The 19,090-nt window shown below is 42.9% G+C and overlaps 2 protein-coding genes across 2 annotated transcripts in view; both read right to left on the bottom strand.

The window, feature by feature from the left end:
• The window catches only part of LOC310987540 (NACHT, LRR and PYD domains-containing protein 12-like), a 427,459-nt gene that overhangs the window by 402,445 nt on the left and 5,924 nt on the right, over positions 1-19,090 (bottom strand). The window lies entirely within an intron of this gene.
• On the bottom strand, positions 12,979-18,329 carry LOC310987247 (NACHT, LRR and PYD domains-containing protein 1b allele 2-like; the record flags this gene model as incomplete). The annotated part of the gene is made up of 10 exons (XM_083973436.1): positions 18,290-18,329; positions 18,130-18,203; positions 17,729-17,943; positions 17,377-17,636; positions 15,385-15,513; positions 14,982-15,123; positions 14,300-14,329; positions 13,943-13,987; positions 13,446-13,477; positions 12,979-13,242 (listed from the first exon to the last, which is right to left on the bottom strand). Exons 3-10 carry the CDS (start codon positions 17,835-17,837, stop codon positions 12,979-12,981), a joined length of 1,011 nt encoding a protein of 336 aa, XP_083829562.1. The 5' UTR covers positions 17,838-17,943; positions 18,130-18,203; positions 18,290-18,329.

Genomic DNA, 19,090 nt, shown 5'->3' on the forward strand with positions numbered 1-19,090 from the left:
GCAGGCGATTTGTGATCCTGTTGGCTTGCCATAGAGGACATACATGTGCTATATTCAAATCCAGATAGATATTAAAAGGAAACTACCTGTTTCCACCATAGACTGTACAAGAAACACTGGTTTGTGGAAACAGTAAGTTTCCTTTTCCACCTGCAAACTTAACACAATACAGCTCCAAGACAAGATTTCAACATTTTTATAATTCAAATGTAAAAGACAATTTAGGTTTTAATGTTGCAAAAGTTTGCGCATAAAGAACAGAAAAACTGTTTGACAGTTTGTGCTCGCACTGTGCAACAGTTCATTAGTAATACACACTAAAAACAGTTGGGTTAAAAATTAACCCAATTTTAACCCAACTGCTGGTTCAAATAAGGACGAACCCCTTTCTTGGGTTATTTTAACCCAACGGGTTGGGTTAATCTTTTTGACCCAACTTTTGGGTTGAATATTCAACCCAAGAGTTGGGTTATGCTAACTACAACGTTGGGTTATTTTTTGGGTCGTGTATAAAGCACTTGCTCGACCCAATAGTTGGGTTAAAAATAACCCAATGTTGTAGTGCGCGGACAGCATTTTTCAAATGAACCGGCCGGTTAAGTCACAGAATTACCCAACCCAACCCAACAAATGGATTACTCACTGAAAAATAACCCAATTACTTGCACAACCCATGAATTGGGTTAAATTCATAGCCCTATAACCCTGAAAATGGGTTAAACTCTGGAAAAACAACCCAAAAATTTAACTCAACACCAATAACTCAGAAATTGGGTTACAGAGATAACCCAACTTTTTTTAGTGTGTAGAAAGCAAAAGTCACACAATTATTGTTGTTGCCAGGTGCTTTTTTTTTAACATGGTGAATTACATTTGCTTTTAAATGAATTATTCCAACATAATTATACATACTATCTATACATGTTGACTAATTGCTTAGTTTCTTGACTAACATGAGTAAAAAAAAAAAAAAAACAGAGGAAAAATGATTATCTTACACACAACCTGCTCTACATCTGAGCAACCATGTGAGGTTGATATATCTGTTGGATGCTGTGTTGTGTCATCTGTCTGAAGTCTCTGTAGAGATGTGTCACTTCCTAGTGGACGCCATCACGAGCGGTGATCTTCTGAGGAGTATGGACACGACAAAACATCAGATCCTAATAAATATTTATCAATGTCTTATAGAACAGAATAGAATAGAATAGAATAAAACTGTATTGATCCCCTGAGGGGGAAATTAAAGGTGTCACAGCAGCAACAGATACAAAGACAAGGCGCACAAAGAAGGTAACATATCAATGTTCCTCTGTGCAACATTCACAATTAATAGAATAAATAAGATTAAAAAAACCTCTGTGTTGTTAAAGTGCTAGGATCTGTGTGTGTGTGTGCGTGCATGCATATGGTAAATGGATTGTTGATCTTGTCCTTTATCCTCTTCTCCGCTACACTGCCTTCAAACTGTCCAGTTTGCGTCCCACCCCACTGCTGGCCTTCCTCACCAGCCTGTTGACCCTATTCCGCTCTCCCTCCTTGATGCCTCCACCCCAGCACACACCACAGCAATGAACAAGACACTGGTCACCATGGATTGGTAAAAAGTGCCTAACAGTTTGCTACACACATTAAAGGACCTGAGCCTCCACAGGAAGTACATGCAGCTCTGTCCCTTCCTGTATACAGCATCTGCGTTATACTTTCAGTTCAGCCTGTTGTTGACGTCGCCGCACCATACCACCGCACCTGACGTCTCCCGGGCGTCATAGACTACCGTTCTCAACCAGACTCGGTCGGTCTGGCTCCAAGTTTGAGCAAATAAATGAGCAAAGACCCGACCAGGTCCGACCAGTGTTGAAGCCTGGACCCTAGACCCGACGCAGTCAGACTGACGAGCCTTTATTTTTTAATTAATTCTGCGCCGGACCGTGGCAGAAAAACTAAAAGAACCCCATAGTTGTGTTAGAGACGTGACAGGTGTGGCACGACAAGCTGGTGATCAGCTGTGGTCACTTGTTAGATTACACTACAGTAGGTCATTTCAATTTGCGCATCTGTGTTTTTTCCTTTTTATTTTTTTAATAACATTTGTATGCGCATCGAGAACGAGTGAGCGAGTGAGCAAGCGAGAGAGAAATAGCGGGTGCACCAGATGACTAACAAGCAAAAACTGAAATGAGACGGACGGTTAAAGAGAGAAAAAACACAGAATTGTATATGTCCAAAAGATTTGTCCCGTCGTCACGACGTGAACAAGGGAGGATCTGATGGTGGCCCAGGTTTAGTGATGAGGAAACTGTCACTGTCAGCTGCACATCTGTCAAAACAAACAGACACGTCACTAACTTTATTTTGAAGGGACAGATTAGATGTTGATTTTGTTAACAGTGACTTTGTTGCACCCAAACATATATCGGGTGCTGTCCGGTACAATCGACCTCCTCCCTCCTCCCTCCCCCCCCAGCCGCCCTCAGGAGACCCCTCTCGCCCCCCTCCCCACAGTGCGGCTTGAAAACTCCTCTTTCTCCAAAGCGGGAGATGACAGAAAGAGCCTGAGAATTACTGTAACTACTGTAACATCGAAGCTACATTGTTGCGAGTTGGCTCCAGCGGAAGCTCCGCGCTTTGCACACTGTTTCCGCTGCCTATTTTGTCATAGTTGATCAACGTGTTTTCGTCATTCTTCATTAGGATAATGTTAAGTTAATTTTGTGGTGGGGACAAAATTGTTCTTGACAAAAAGTGGTGGGGACATGTCCCCAGCGTAAATGACGCCTATGTCTCCACCTCCCCCCCCTGGATGGTAATGGGAGTTGGGGGCCTCCCGTGCCTCCAGGAATCAATCATCAGCTCTTTGGTTTTGGTTATGTTGAGCCTGAGATGGTTCTCCTCTGAACAGCGGACAAGTCTCTCCACCATACCTCAAACTCCTCCTCATCGTCCTCGCTGATACAGCCAACAATAGTCGTCAGAGAACTTCTGAAGGTGACACTTCCTGGAGTTGTGTCTGAACTCCGAGGTGTAGATGGTGAAGAGGAACAGTGACAGCACCGTTCCCTGGGGTGCACTAGTGCTTCCTGTCACCACACCGGACAGTGTTGACTGCATTTTGACATATTGTGGCCTGCCGGATAGGTAGTTAGTTATCCAGGCCACCATGTCATGGTCCATCTGCATGGCATGGAGCTTCTCTGCTAACAGGGAGGGCTGGATGGTGTCAAATGCACTGGAGAAGTCGAAGAACATCAGTCTCAATGAGCTCCCCGACTCCTCCAGGTGTGAGACAGCCCTATGCAGCAGGAAAATGATGGCGTCGTCCACACCAACTTTGGCCTGGTAGGCAAATTGTAGAGGGTCAATGGAACTGCTCACCAATGACCTCAGCTGCTGCAGAACCAGTCTCTCAAAGACCTTCATGACCTGTGAGGTCAGTATAGGAGTATAGCAGTATAGGTATTTTTTTTTTTTTTTTTTTTTTTTTTATTCAAAATTTTTCCAGTTTATAGAAACAAGACAGAACATAAACCAAACACACGCCAGGTACATAGACAGGACAAAATCACACACAAAATAAAAATGGGGGGGGGGGGGGGGGGGGGGGTACATGATACTCCAAAACAATGTCCGGGGAAACACAAAAACACAACGAAAATACGATACTGGAAGGACCAAATCTAATTCAAATATAATTCAAATATCTCCTAATAACATCCCATTGTCTCCCAAGACCCCTATCAAAATCTTTCAGGAGACCGGCTGCTCTTTCCATGTTGAGGAGATCTAAGTATTCCTCCAGCCATACTTCCTTAGAAAAGCAGGCCGGCTTTCGCTCCTTCCAATTACAAAGGATCAACCTTTTGACTGTGAGGCAGCCCAGCGCCCATAGACGATTGATAATGGGGCAGGTTATATTGTCAGGCTTACAGCCCAAAATGCATACCATGGGAGACAGGGTGAAGGTGACATCAAGGATCTCTGTCATAATTGCATGCATCTCCGACCATAGGGTTTGGACCGCTGGACATTCCCATAAGAGATGTAATAATGAGCCACGAAGGCCACAATTATGCCAGCACAAATCATCAACATTTTCCGACATCTTTGCTAGTCTGACAGGAGTCATATAGGCTCTGCATAAAATTTTATACTGAATCATCTTGTATCTTACACATTTAGACAAATGTATGCCGGAATTCCAAATAAAGGTCCACTGTGCAATTGACAGAGATAATTTAAGGTCACCCTCCCATGCCACTTGAGTGGGGATATACAACTTATAACAATCAGATGACAGAAATTTGTAAATACAGGAGACAGAACGTCTCGATCGAGTAGCTCTCGCGAAAACTTCATCCTGTTCTTGGCAAGAGGCAGGCTCTGTCCCCTCAATGTGCTTTTTTTTCAAAATAGAAGATAACTGAGCATATGTCAAAAAGAACATATCTGATAGGTCAAATCTTTCCTTCATCAATTCATAAGGTATAATCTTACCGTCATAAATCTGACCAATTGTATTAATGCCACTTGTCATCAATTGTTTACTACTGAGCGTGCCTCTTCCAGACATAAGAGCAGGATTATTCCAAATAGGACACGAGGGGAAACATAGTCCATTATTAATATTAAACCTTTTGTGTAAAATTCTAACAATGGAGCATGAGAAATTGATAATACAATTATCCAAAGCAATAGGAGGTTTGGGGTGGTACCATAAGGAAGCTAAGGATCTATCTTTATATTGAGCTATTAAAGATTCCTCGAGCTGTTCCCAGCTGCCTGCCTGATAAAGATCCTTATATGCCCATGAAAGTGGATACCTTGCGTTAAATGAGATATAGTAATTAAATAAATCTGGAACACCTAGTCCACCTTTAGATCTGGGGATGCAAAGCTTTTGATATGAGATTCTGGGTTTATTGTCACACCATAAAAACTTAATGAAAAGGTGACGTATTTCTTTAAACCAAGAATCAGGGAATTTAAGAGGGATGTAAGAGATTATATATGTAAGTCTAGGCAAAACATTCATTTTCAAAAGTTCAGCCCTGCCCCATAAGGAAAGTGGTAGGCTGGACCATCTCTCAAGGTCATCGTGAGCTGACGTGATCACGTGAGGTGATAGGCGAACATGGCGCACTAGACGCGGCGTCTGCCTCCCAAACTTTTTCAACTTAAGCCCTTATTTGAGGATGGAGTGACGGGAGAGAGAGGGGAAAGGAAAGGAAAAAAGTCCCCTTTATAAAACTGAACTCTGTGGTATGGAAAGGAAGACAGCGACTTCTAACATTGACCGAGCACAGACGAGGAGCAGCAAGAAGAAAGACGAACACATGTCTGCCACAGACCAGCCATGCAACCTCGCTGCTCAACACCACGCCGAGGAGACGCAGGTGGACGATCCTCCCAGGTGGGCAACAAACCTAGCGCTGCAACTCTCTGAGATCAGAAATGATTTCACAATTAGAATGGACAGCATGGTCAACTCTATTCATGCGCTTAACAAAGACACAAGAGCTGCGCTCCACAGGCTGGCTAATGCAGAAAAACGTATCGGGGACCTGGAAGATAAAGTGGAAAAAACCTCCAGAGAGGCGTCTGCAACTGCTAAAAAGACGCAAACCCTCCTTCAGAAAGTTGAGGAGCTGGAGAACAGAAGCAGACGAAACAACTTGAGGCTGGTAGGTGTGAAGGAGGGCCTGGAAGCGGGCGACATCTACACCTTGGTGGCGCGGATCCTATGCTTCATACTACGGCTCCCCCAGGACCACGTTCCCCCGGACATCGACCGTGCGCACCGGGTGCCCAGACCACAACCCAACCCCAACCAGCCCCCTCGACATATTATCCTACGCCTTTCAAGGTGGAGGGATAAGCAAGATATTATAAGAGCGGCAGCGCAGAGGAAAGATCTGGCCTGGGAAGGTCAGCGTTTCTCGGTGTACCAGGACTTTTCTGCTGAGGAATCCCGGAGGCGCGCGCAGTACAACGACCTGAAGAAACCGCTGCGTAAAGCTGGCGTGAGGTTTGGTGTGGTTTATCCTGCCACTCTTATCGTCACCATTGATGAGCAGAAGTATACATACTCTTCTCGTGAAGATGCCGAAAAAGAGCTGAGGCAGCGTCTTCCACGATTCTTTGATTCCTGACATGACTGTGGACTGAAATGTAGTCTAAATGGGTCCCAGAGCAGTGCGCAGGACATCAGGTAATTCGATGGAGGTGCCCGGTTTCATGGGTGTGCATTACCTGTATTTGATACATTTGCAATATACCGTGAGACCCATGTGGGAACCCCCCCACCTCTGAATGAATGAGTGTTTCTTTTCTTTTTCTTTCTCTCTTTTTATTAGTTTTATTTTTTCCTTAATAATGGGCTCGAATTTAGTTTAATTTATCTTGGGTAGGGCAGAGCGACTCCAGCTGTGCCTACGCCACACTTTCACGGATATGGGATGTTTATGTTGTGTATCTGGCCTTATTGCCAGACAGGCGTGCTGCCATTTCTGTTGTTATTGTTGTATGTTTGTTAGCTTTTTATGTGTATATTTGTATGTTAACCCCTCCCCTTTCTTTGTTGGTACATGGTTAGAGCACAAGTTGAGTATTAAAGGGGTTGGAATGTATTTTCTCAACGATGGATAAAAGTTTAAATACGATTAAAGTGGTGACTTTGAATGTTAACGGTATCCAGAATAAAATTAAAAGACACAAGATCCTTACTTATCTAAGGTCCCTTAATTGTGATATTGCTATGTTACAGGAGACTCACCTAAATGCAGAACAGTCGAAAAACTTAAAACAGCAGTGGGTGGGGCAAGTTTTCTCCTCCCCTGGCAGTCAGGCTAGTCGGGGGGTGAGCATTTTAATCTCCAAAAATATAGCATTTAAATTGAGTAAGATCCATACTGACCTTGAGGGTAGGTATATAATAATCACTGGTCTTTTTCAGAATCAAAAACTTACACTGGTGAATATTTATGCACCCAATATATTTCAGTCTAATTTTTTATCGGCCCTTTATCCAGTGATTTCCTGCTATATGGAAGGACCGCTTATCATTGCAGGAGATTTCAATTGTGTGCCAAATGCATTGTTAGATAGGTCGAATGGTCCTCTTCCATCTGATAGACGAAATTCAGCTGCAATGCATGAGTTTCAGACGCAGCTATCAATCAGTGATATTTGGCGCATGGTAAATTCAGATAGTCAAGAATATACCTTTTTCTCTAACCCACATAGCTCCTATTCTAGAATAGACAGCATCCTCATGTCCTCCAACCTTACTCAAAATATAATTAATTCTCAAATTCATAGTATTCTTGTGAGTGATCATGCAGCTGTATCTGTTTCTTTTGTTCCACCATCTAATCTTTATAGATCCAAGCAGTGGCGATTAAATACTTCTCTTCTTAAGAGTACAGATTTTGTTTCATATATTAGAAACAAAATCTCTGAATTTTTTGAGATAAATTTGAATTCAGTATCAACTGTGTCCACTGTATGGGAAGCCTTTAAGGCTACATGCAGAGGATGGATCATCAGTTATGCAACTGCTGAGAAACGTAAAAAAATTGAGAAAAAGTTAAATTTAAATGTTAAACTAAGGAAACTGGAGGAACAGCATATGGCTGACCCTTCAAATTTAGATCTTAGAAAATCTCTCACTGCTACTAGGGCAGACCTACAGAGGATTTTACATGAGGAAACAGCCTATGCTTTATTTAGAACACGAAGATTGTATTTTGAGTCAGGTGACAAGGCAGGGAGGATGTTGGCGAACAGAATAAAACAGATAGAGAATAGGCAGTTTATTCCAGCAGTGAGGGATGAACAGGGTAGACTACAGTGTGAGGTTAAGTCAATCTCCCAAATTTTTAAACAGTATTATTCTAAATTATATGGAACAGAGGGTGGGGCCAATAAAAAAATGATGGATGCCTTTTTTGAGCACTTTGAGCTCCCTTCTGTGGAGAGGGAGGATAAACTTAAGTTAGACACCTCCTTGACAAGGTCAGAGATTGAGTTTGCGATTGGGAAGATGGCTTGTGGGAAATCTCCAGGGGAGGATGGTTTTGGTGCAGAATTTTATAAATGTTTCAAAAATCAGTTGTCCCCCATATTACTTTTACTTTATGAAGAAATCATTGAACGTGAGACCATGCCTCCCTCCATGTGTAAAGCTGTCATATCCCTATTGCCTAAAGCTGGAAAAGACCCCACTTTAGCAGGGAATTATAGGCCATTAAGTCTTCTTAATAGTGACTACAAGATATTGGCAAAGACACTTGCCCTTCGTTTAGAAGGTGTAGTCCCTTCTATAATACATGTAGACCAAGCTGGTTTTATTCCGGGCCGCCTAGCTGCTAACAATATGCGCAGGCTTTTTCATGTTTTGCTGGGCGCTGATTCTCTTAATGAGCCTGCAATAGCTGCATCACTTGATGCAGAGAAGGCCTTTGACAGAATTGAATGGCCTTATCTTTTTTATTCTTTTGAAAAGTTTGGTTTTGGTCCGAGGTTTATCAGTTGGGTTAAGGCCCTTTATTGTAATCCAATCTCAGCTGTCAAAATTAATGGCCTTATTTCTGATTTTTTCCCCCTGCAACGTGGAGTGAGGCAGGGATGTCCGGTCAGCCCTCTTCTTTTTGTCATTTCCCTGGAACCCCTGGCCTGTGCAATTCGCGCTTGTTCAGACATACATGGTGTTAATTTATTTGATTATGATTATAAACTGGGCTTGTACGCTGATGATATTTTACTGACATTGTGCAGACCAAGGTCTTCCTTACCTGCCGTTTTAAACTTGGTTAATACTTTTGGTGGTTTTTCAGGGTACAAAATAAATTGGAAAAAAAGTGAGGTGATACCTCTTAATTCTAACACATTCAAGTCTGATCTTGGGGATGTACCGTTTTTGTGGCAGTTTAAAGGAATGAAATATTTAGGAATTACTATTAAAGCCCCAGTTACAGAGATATTTAGTTTGAATGGCCCATCTGTCCTGCGTACAGTATAGCAGTATAGGTATAATGCAGGAGGTCTTCTACAGCTGGGGAATTCTACTCAGTTCCAGAGAGAGGCTGAACAGGTAGTGGAACACCTCTGCCAGCTGTCCTGCACATGCCCTGAGCAGTCTGGGGTCAATGTGGTCTGGGCCCTTTGCCTTCTTGGCCCTGAGCTTGGATAGCTCCCGTCTCACCTGGCTCGATGTAAAAAGTGGCCTGGGGGGGTGGGGAGGGGTCATCAGGATGTTTGGGTGGGAGGGGGCTGTGCCACCGTCTGTCCCCTGCAGCAGTTACAGCGAGAGCGGAGAATGAGGGGGAAGAGGGAGAGTAGGAGCAGCCAAAGCATGGGTGGGGGCAGGGGGGATGTGGCTTGGGCTGTATGGGGAGACCTGTCCCGCCAATCTCCTGATTGTGTGGGCTGAGTCAACCCTGTTGAAGTGCTGGTTTAGCTCGTTGGCAAGGTCTTGGCTCACCTCCACAGCTGGACCAGATGAATTTAGCCCCATTGTCTCACACCTCCTTGGCATTGCCCTGCTGAAGCTTACTCTCTAGCTTCCCTTTATAGCTGTTCTTGGCCCTTCTCAGCTCTCTCTTCAGCTCCTTCTGGACTGACCTCACCTCCTCCTTGTCTCCTGCCATGAATGCCATCTTTTTCCTGTTAAGTAGGATCTTAACTCATTGAGTGCCACGCTCCTTTCCAAAGTTTTAGTCAAGTGTACTGGCAATTTAGACCATTTTTGACTTTTTATGTAGAACCATAGTGTATTCTATATTATTGCCACCAACACATACTGTGGCTCAATTGAAAGGTGAATCTTTATGCTTCAAATGGCCACAAACCGTTTGTTACAAAAATCCCTCCTTTTTTTCTAGAAAAGGAGATAGAGCGTCTTTTATGAAAGGTGCGCTGTTTGTGCCTGTCGCTCTTCTCACACTCGCATTTCTGGATCAAAGGGCTCGTATAAGATAAATATATACAACAATTGTTGTTCTATTCACAAAACCACCATCGGGGGCGGGGGGGGCGCCACTAAACAACAATAACACAGACGCACCGTGCCGTGTCACAGCCTCTCGCCGCGGAGCGTGAGGGTCTGTCGGCCACCGCGGCTCGGGAAGACCGGTCCCACCGGTGGTCGCGGTCCGTCTGTGGTACGGGTCGGTGACGGTGGTCTGCTTTGGCCCAGAGACCATCAGATTTTACCGCGGGAGGACTTTGGGGAGGACACGGTGTTGCTCCAGATGAAGACCGGGCGGGACTGTCGGCTGAGAGCTTCCTGTTTCTGCTCCGAGCTGCTCGAGCAGCTGGAGCTGCAGCGCGGGTGAGAGCAGAGCAGCTGCTGCATCTGCATGCAGAACTCGTTTGCAGAAGCTGAGTTATGATAAAACCATGTGGTGTCTCCATGTTTTTACGTTCCGTGGCAGCTGACGGTAGGAACACACGGAAACTCACCGGAGACACCGGAGCTGTCGGCTCAGGTCGAGGTGGCGTCTGTGAAAAGTCACCGTGGTGCAGAGAAAGCCGGTAAAATGTGTGTCAGGTAAACAATACGACATCGCCGTGACAACATATTGTCACGTGTATTGTTTTGCCTCGTGCTGACGGACCACTTGTTTAAATAGATGCTTGTTTATGCCGTTACGTACAGCGGCTTTGTCCGTCTGCCTTAAGCCCGATTTCACGTGAATGCAGCATGAAAAATACGACTGAGTTGCTTGCGATCTACAACCGCACCACTAGATGGGAGTAATTCTTACACAATGTACCTTTAAGGGAGTGAACAGACTTTTTTCACCTCCAGGCGCCATAGAAAGGCCATAGGAACACATAGGAAGGACCGCTACAAAACCAGTAGAAAGTGGATTTTGCATAATATGGGCCCTTTAACAGTCCTGGTGGTGACTGGCTGAATCAACACAGGTTGGTATGTTGGTAAGAGGTGTATCAGGTTGTGGTCTGATCTGCTCAAAGGAGGGAGGACATGGGAGCTGTATGCCCCCTTCCAGTTTGCATACAGCAGGTCTAACGTTGTATTCCCCCTTGTTTTACAGTCCATGTATACTGTGTGGAATTTGTCAATGCTTTTGAGATGGAAACATGGTTGAAATCCTCGTTTATTAAAATAAATGCTCTGGGATGCTTGGTTTGTAGTTCTGTGACAGTGGAGTGGATGACATCACAGGCGCGTGCCGCCACCGCACTCGGTGAAATGTAAACAATAACAGTGACAACATTGGAGAACTCACGGGGCAGGTAGTATGGTCTCATTCCCACAGCCAATAGCTCTATATGCGGGGTACAAATTCTCTCTCTCACGGTCACATGTTTAGTGTTACACCATTTGGAGTTGACAAAGACGGCAAGACCCCCTCCTTTCCTCTTACCGCTTTGCATTCCTCTGTCCGCCTGCACCAGCGTAAAGCCAGGTATCTCCACCGCACAGTCTGGTATGTCTGTATTCAGCCATGTCTCCGTGAGACACAGCAGGCTGCATTCACGGTATTCCCACTGGCTATTCACGAGTGTCGTGATCTCATTCAGCTTGTTGGCCAGCGATCTCACGTTTCCCATGACGACTGATGGAAGACAAGGTTTATATCTCGTCCGGTTCCTCTGCCGTCTTTCCCTTGTCTTTACATCGGCTCCTTTCCCACGTCGACACCGCCGTAGCTCCGTCGGAATATCCATCAGAATATCCGTTGCCGGTGGCCCAGTGTGGGCTCGACAGTCAAGTATCTCTTCCCTCATGTAGGGGAGCCTTGTCATGATAATCGGTCCGTGCGTACAATTAGCACACACAGAACAACACGATAGTCCACAGCACAGAACTGAATTAGTACCCAAACATACAAGAAAAAGTTAAACATGAAACACTGCTGCAACAGGCTGCCACACGTCAAGCGTCATCTTTGACCATGTTTACTATGTTTATATAGTTGCTGAAAAAAGGGTTAAGGAGGTTAGGTTCGAGTTTGGGGGTGGGGACAGGCAGGTATGTATATGTTAAAGGGATAGTTCACCCAAAATTCAAATTTCACTCATTATCTACTCACCCTCATGTCGACTAAGAGCTGTGAGAATTTTCAGAGTCCTCCGTCCCTTCTCTGAGTTACGGGGGGGTCCGTGCAGCAGTATTTGTCCATATAATGGTTGTGAATGGATACCAACTTTCTTCGTCCAAAAAGACACACCAAAAAACATCCAAATACCTCCATACTGCTCGTCTGTAATGTCCCTCTTGTATTGAAGCCCCGACATGAGAAATTGTTCCACCGGTCAGTGCAAATCACGAGAGATTTGCACTGACACAGGAAGAGCAGTGAACTGAGACACTGGGAGCTTCCGCTACAAACAAGCTTAAAATATAGACTTATTAAATTTTTTTCGAAACAGTTTCTCATGTCGGGGCTTCAATACAAGAGGGACATTACAGACGAGCAGTATGGAGGTATTTGGATGTTTTTTGGTGTGTCTTTTTGGACGAAGAAAGTTGGTATCCATTCACAACCATTATATGGACAAATACTGCTGCGCGGACCCCCCTGTAACTCAGAGAAGGAATGGAGGACTCTGAAAATTTTCACAGCTCTTAGTTGACATGAGGGTGAGTAGATAATGAGTGAAATTTGAATTTTGGGTGAACTATCCCTTTAAGTTAGATGATTGTGATAATTGCTGCTAAAGAGAAGTGTAAAAAGAAAGAAGAAGGCATGATGTGTTTTCTTTGTGGCTGTACCAGACATAGAATTTCATAGATATTTCAGTTATTCGGTCTTAATGAATGTGGGGGAAACACACACACGCTCTTTGTGCCAGATCAGTGAGCGTCTGATTAATCCTCTAAATGAGTATTGGCCTCAGATGATCAGACCGATTTATTACAGGCCTGAGGGTGTGCTGTGATCATGAGTATGTTCTTGTGTTGTTTTTGTCTTGTTTGTTTGTATGGTTTCATTGTGTACCTGTGGATCATGAGCTGCTCCTTGACAACATCTCCACCAGATCAATCCTGTTCATCTTACTGTAGATGTCCTTGGTTACCTCCACAGACTTTTGGCTGTGGGTCTGTACTATCAGAGCCACCACGTCTGTCATGCTTGAGTTTTCCAGTTGGCTTTTTGGGATGCCCCTGTCCTCCAGGTACCATTTGAATGTCTTGAAATCTTCCTCTTTCAAACATGTCAGTGTGCACAAAAGCCTCTCTCGAACCTTTGATTGACCACTGATTGTTGCCTGCATTCAATGAAAGAAAATGAAGAGATGCAATTGTAGTTTTAATGTTACAACTGGAAAGCTCCCCCACATGCATAATAACTTATGTGAGACCCAATATAACCATGAGATTGGTCTGCATCATCATTTTAAATCCTGAATCATTTCCAGCATCCCATTAAAATGAAAGCTGCGTTGTATCAGGTCAAACGGATGAAACTCACTTTCTGGACCAGTTCAGGCAGGCATTCATCCACTGAGAAGAACAGACAATGCAACTCATATTGAATTAAAGTCTGACAGTATCATCTGAGTTCACATTTACAAAACAATAATAAATCCAGACATGAAACACACATACATCTCTAAACTGTCATTTATATGGTGATAAAAAAATGACCCACAGCCAGATTTCATGTTAAAGTGCAGGGCAAATTTGTCGAGGTATGATCACCTTTCTAGTGGCTCAGGAGTCTTTTCCTAAGTTACATAACATCCCTATTCTCTAGTCAGTCCTAAATATCAGTATCAAATTCAGGTCCTGCTGGTGTCATTTTTGTCAGCATTGTACATACAAGGAAGTGAGTGTAAAAATATTTGGGCAAACCAGTGAAAATGTCTCTAGCTGCCACTGACCATGGCTCTCATGTATTAAAAGGACACATGTTGCTGACTGGAGGTCATGTTGGCTGTGAAATTATTATTTTTGTAGTGTACCTACCTTGTTGTGCAGCACCACAGCATGCTCCAGCTGCTGACTCTGCAGCTGTAACACATGGCACGACAATTGCATGATAAATACTTTATTCTATGCATTAACGACAACAGAACCACTGCAGGTTAAACAAAGTAAAATAATACTACAGCAAGTAGCAGCCCTTGTTCAGCTCTGTTAGGACTGTTTGAAATGTGTGACAAAACAAAAGACATGGACACTCAATAGTGGAGTCTGATATCCTACAATTGTCTCTGCAACCAGAGATATCACCAGACATAAGTGAATTCCTTCTACCTAAAAAAAAACCCACAGCAGGTGTGAGAGTATTCTTCTAAATACTAATCATGTGTGGTTTCTTACCTTTTAAATGATCAGAGATCTGATAGTCATCTGAAACAGAGTGTAGAACCAAACAAATGATGGATAGTTATGGATATAACACTGTACGTACAGTATATTTTTCTTAAATCATTTGCACAAAACAAGAATGTCTTTTTATTTTCACCTTGCTTTTCTTTTTTATTTCTGCTGCTGTAACAAGTAAATCTCCCTTAAGTGGGATCAATAAAAGTCTCCTGTGGTTGTGCGCAGGTCGGCAGGGTGGACTTCTTGCCTCTAGACAAGAAGGTTCTGAGTTTGATTCCCAGGCCTGGGGCAGTTTGTATGTCATCCCTGTGTCTGTGTGGGTTCTCTCTACATTTTCCAGTTTAGCTGTAGTGTGTGAATGTGTGTTTGTGTTTTTGTGTCTACATATGTGGCCCTGTGATTAGACTGGTGACCTGTCCATGGTGTCAGCTGGAATTGGCTCCAGTGACCCTGCATGGGTAAGCAGTATAGATGATGGATCAATACACACCACCAGGTGGCGCCCACATGATCCTACTCTGTTGTGTGTTGGGTCTTTGATCGAATGATCTTGGACTCTTGCACATATAGATTTCTGAATCACACAAATTGATGTTGTTCCATTTTATCAGGTAAAAACATCCTACAAGATTTTATAAAAGATTCTTTTTCATTACATTGTTGAAAAATCACTGACCTTTTCGAATTTCACAGGTCCATACTGATTCTTCCTGATTTGTGGAGGAGTATGAGAGTGTGAGGTAGACGTTTCTCTCTGGATTCTCAATGAACACTTCATAGAAATTTGGGTCCTGGCTGTCATATCTGAGAGTCAGTTTCTTTGTAAAACATATGACATAAAACAGAAGGGAGTTAATTTACACACTATGTGAAAAGTCAAGTTAAATCTTACACAACAACAAAAAAGATTAAACAAGAACTCAAGAGATAATTAGTGTTTATTTGTTAGGATGCAGAGGTGTAGCTACTGTAAATCAACTTTTGTCACAAGACTCTGATCCCTCCATATTTCACACATGTCTGAACCTCAGTTCACTGTGTTCACATGTTTAACTGTTGACAAACGGTACAAACTGAACCTTGGGGTGGATGCGAGCTGTTTCATTGTCTGTTGTGAGGCTGAAGCGCTGCTTCATTCTCAGGTACTTGTCTGGATGTGGCTTCATGATCATTTTGTACTGGTTGGAGATTTGCTTCTGTTCTACTGCCTGGAAAAAGAGCAAAACAGTATGAGAGCAAGCAATATGAGTATTATGACCACAGGTGGGTAAAACATTCAAATGTGGGCTTTCAAAAAGTAATCATACTGAGATAAATGCAAGTTGTAAATTTGTGAAGTCATAACATTTTGAAAATACTTACATTTTGAGAAAATGCAACTAAAATGAGGGACACACTGAAATTCAAATTATATCGAAAAACCAGTGTAGGAGCAGTTAATGTGCCACATGGGCAGATATGTTGAAATAGCCTACTTTAAAATAACCGGATAGCTTTTTAGATGTATACCTCTCTTAGCCTTTACAAGAAAAAATATTTACCTCAGCTGCTGAGGAGAAATGATATGCCCTTCATCTTAAACTAAATATATGAGCTACTTTTATTGTAAATCCCTACAACATAAGATTCCTAATATATGTTTATTTGTTTGGACATTTGGTTGATTTCCTGTTTTTATTTTCAAATGGCTGCCTTCTCTGATGAGTCTCATGGATATTTGACTTGCTCCTCCTTTGTGATGGTCTGCTCCTCTGTGTTCTAGTCTCTGTGCTCCCTCTTGTCCTCATCAGTTCAACTCTGTTGAGGTTTATTAGGCTGTCTTTACACTGCAGGCCTTGATGCCCAATTCCGATTTGTTGCCTATTTCCGACGGTCTATTTACATGTTCTATCAGAAGTGACCCATATCTGATAATCTGCATTTACACCTGCTGTGCTTGCATGAAACAACCCGCTGGAAATAAACTAGTGATTTCAGGAAATTGTCACGTAATAATATAATAATATTTTTAAACAAAGGTGAGTTTGGTGTTCAGAGTTTATATCCGACACGTCACTTACAAAGTGAACGTTACAAAATAACGTTAGTGAAGTGGCTGCGTGGAGCGGAGCTGCTGTGAGATGAGACAGCGACGGTGACGGTGACGGTGACAGTTGTGCCACAGTTTGATCCTTCGTCGCTCACGTCGTGAGGACGGGGACAGCCTCACACATTTGTATACAATGTTTGTTTTTCCTCTCTTGATTTCTTATCGGCTCGGTGAAATCTGGTGTTTATCTCGCGCTATCGCTTGCCCTCGTATCGATCCGCATAGAAATTAATTTCACTGTAGGCCTATATGAAAACAAGAACTAGTGAGGGGGAAAAAAACAGACGCGCAGACACCACAAAAATTAAACACTGTAACGCCTGTGACAGTGGCCACAGCTGACCACAGCTGGCCACGGTAGTCCAGGTCAGCCTCACGTGTCAATCACAGGCTACAGAGGTTCAGCGAGACGCGTGAGCATTTTAATTAATATTATCATTGATGACGTATGACACGCATTGCCAGGGAAGATCCGATCTGTCTGTTTAGACTGCAGACGCATTGGCAGATATCCGGTTTGTCTGATTTATTTCCACATATAACGGGGGCCTGAATCTGATCTGACAATATCCGATTCCATGCGCATTTTTCCCGTTTACACATTCATGTTACAGATCCGATCTGAGCCACTTGAGAGGAAAAAATCGGAATTGGGCCACTTGAACCATGCAGTGTAAAGACAGCCTAGTGTCTCTTGCTTTTCTGTTTTCCCCAAGATTGCAATTGTTAAGTTTACCTTCTGTCTGCTCCTATTCCTCAAGATTTTAGACTTTCTGGATCAAGATCTTGTTATCACTGAAATATATTGTGTTACCCACACCTTTTTGTGTTAGGGTTAGGGGTCTACTTTCTGATGTTTTTTTGTGTCTGTATTTTTGAGCGCACATACACACACACACACACACACACACACACACACTGGCTGACATTTGTCTTATGTTACATAATGTTGTGCATTGGTGACAGTAAAATATTCAGTAACCTTTTGTAGAGCAGGATCTTTTGGGATCACGTAGACATGCAGCTTCAGGAACTGTGTGTTGGGTTTATAGTATATTAATACGTAACAGGCTATTTTAGCAGAAACGGCTTCTTTCAAGAGCAGCAGGGCGGCTCTTGGAGAAAAAACTGGTTCAGACAACTTGACATGGGACGATGTGACCTCAGATACTTTTTCCACAACATCCCCACAGCCATCTATGTGCAGGACTGCAAAGTTGTCTGTTACTGTTGGGTTGTCATCTGCATAAAATACAAGCACACAGTGAGGAGGATCCGACTGCAGCAGATTTGTTGTTCTCTTGTGCAGTGAGAGATGTACAAAGTCCACTGACCTATGCAGATCCAGTGTGGCAGGTAGACTTCATCCAACCTCCCTGCATTGACTATGATGTTCATCAGAGGTCCTGCAGGCATGTACTGTCTGCTCTCCATCCTCTCCATGTGGTCCTCCCAAGAGTTAAATTGGTACTGGAGGCTGACCGTCTCCTTACAGACCCAGCGTAAAGCAGAGACACTGCACTCAAAGTGTCCTGCCTCAGACTGTAGACTAAATCAGACCAAACAGGTCAGTTTGTGTTTGTGCATAAAACTCTATATTAGAAACACAGTGAGAATAATCTGCCTTGACTTTATTCAGAGTTAAATGTAACATTGTCAATTTACTTGTCATGTTGATTTGCTATAAGCAGTAACAGCACAGAGAGAGATGCAGTTTTCAAATTGTTGTTTTTACCAGTAAGTTGAAGCCTCATCTGCTTCTGTACTGTTCACCTCAGGTTCAAGTTTAGTCCAGTCGCTGGACTGCTGCTGCAGAGGACAGTCAGAAAAGTCAGCTGTCGTCTAAATGAGCACATGAAGGGATGAATCATGAATGAATAAAAGAAAGGGATTACCGTAGTGCTTCCACAGCTCTCAACCTCCAAGCTCCTTGAATCTCCTTGACAAAGCACAACAACGTTTGAAACTAGAAAAAGATAACCTACTGGAAATTTAACTGCTGAAAGCAGCTGAATGTCATTGCTGAAGAAATGCTGAATGAGCTGAAGAACTTGTTGAAACAATGCTGAATTAACTGAAGAAACCATTGAAGCAATGGTACAAAAGTGTTAAAAAGGTAGAATAAGCTGTTGAAATACGGTATATGTAACAGGGACAAAGACTGCAAATTAGCTGAAGCTAGACGTCACATTTTGCATTTTTTGTGTATCGACAACATCAACAACAACAGACAAAACAACAAACAAGAAAAAAGAAAGAAAGAGACGGAGAGGGGTAGATAGAAAGAAAGAAAGAAAGAAAGAAAGAAAGAAAGAAAGAAAGAAAGAAAGAAAGAAAGATAGAGGGGGTGGATAGATAGAATGAGGTTGATAGAGATAGAGAGGGAAGAAAAGAAAGAAAGAAAGAAAGAAAGAAAGAAAGAAAGAAAGAAAGAAAGAAAGAAAGAAAAAGACAGAAAGGGGGTAGATATAAAGAAATACAGAAAGAGAGAAAGAAAGACAGAGACAGAGAGAAGGGATAGATAGATAGATAGATAGATAGATAGATAGATAGATAGATAGATAGATAGATAGATAGATAGATAGATAGATAGATAGATAGATAGATAGATAGATAGATAGATAGATAGATAGATAGATAGATAGATAGATCTAATGTACATTAGTACATTATTATAGGGCTTATTGAGTGTCAAC

This window comes from Trachurus trachurus (assembly GCF_905171665.1).
Source record: "Trachurus trachurus genome assembly, chromosome: 6".
NCBI classification, from domain to species: domain Eukaryota; kingdom Metazoa; phylum Chordata; class Actinopteri; order Carangiformes; family Carangidae; genus Trachurus; species Trachurus trachurus.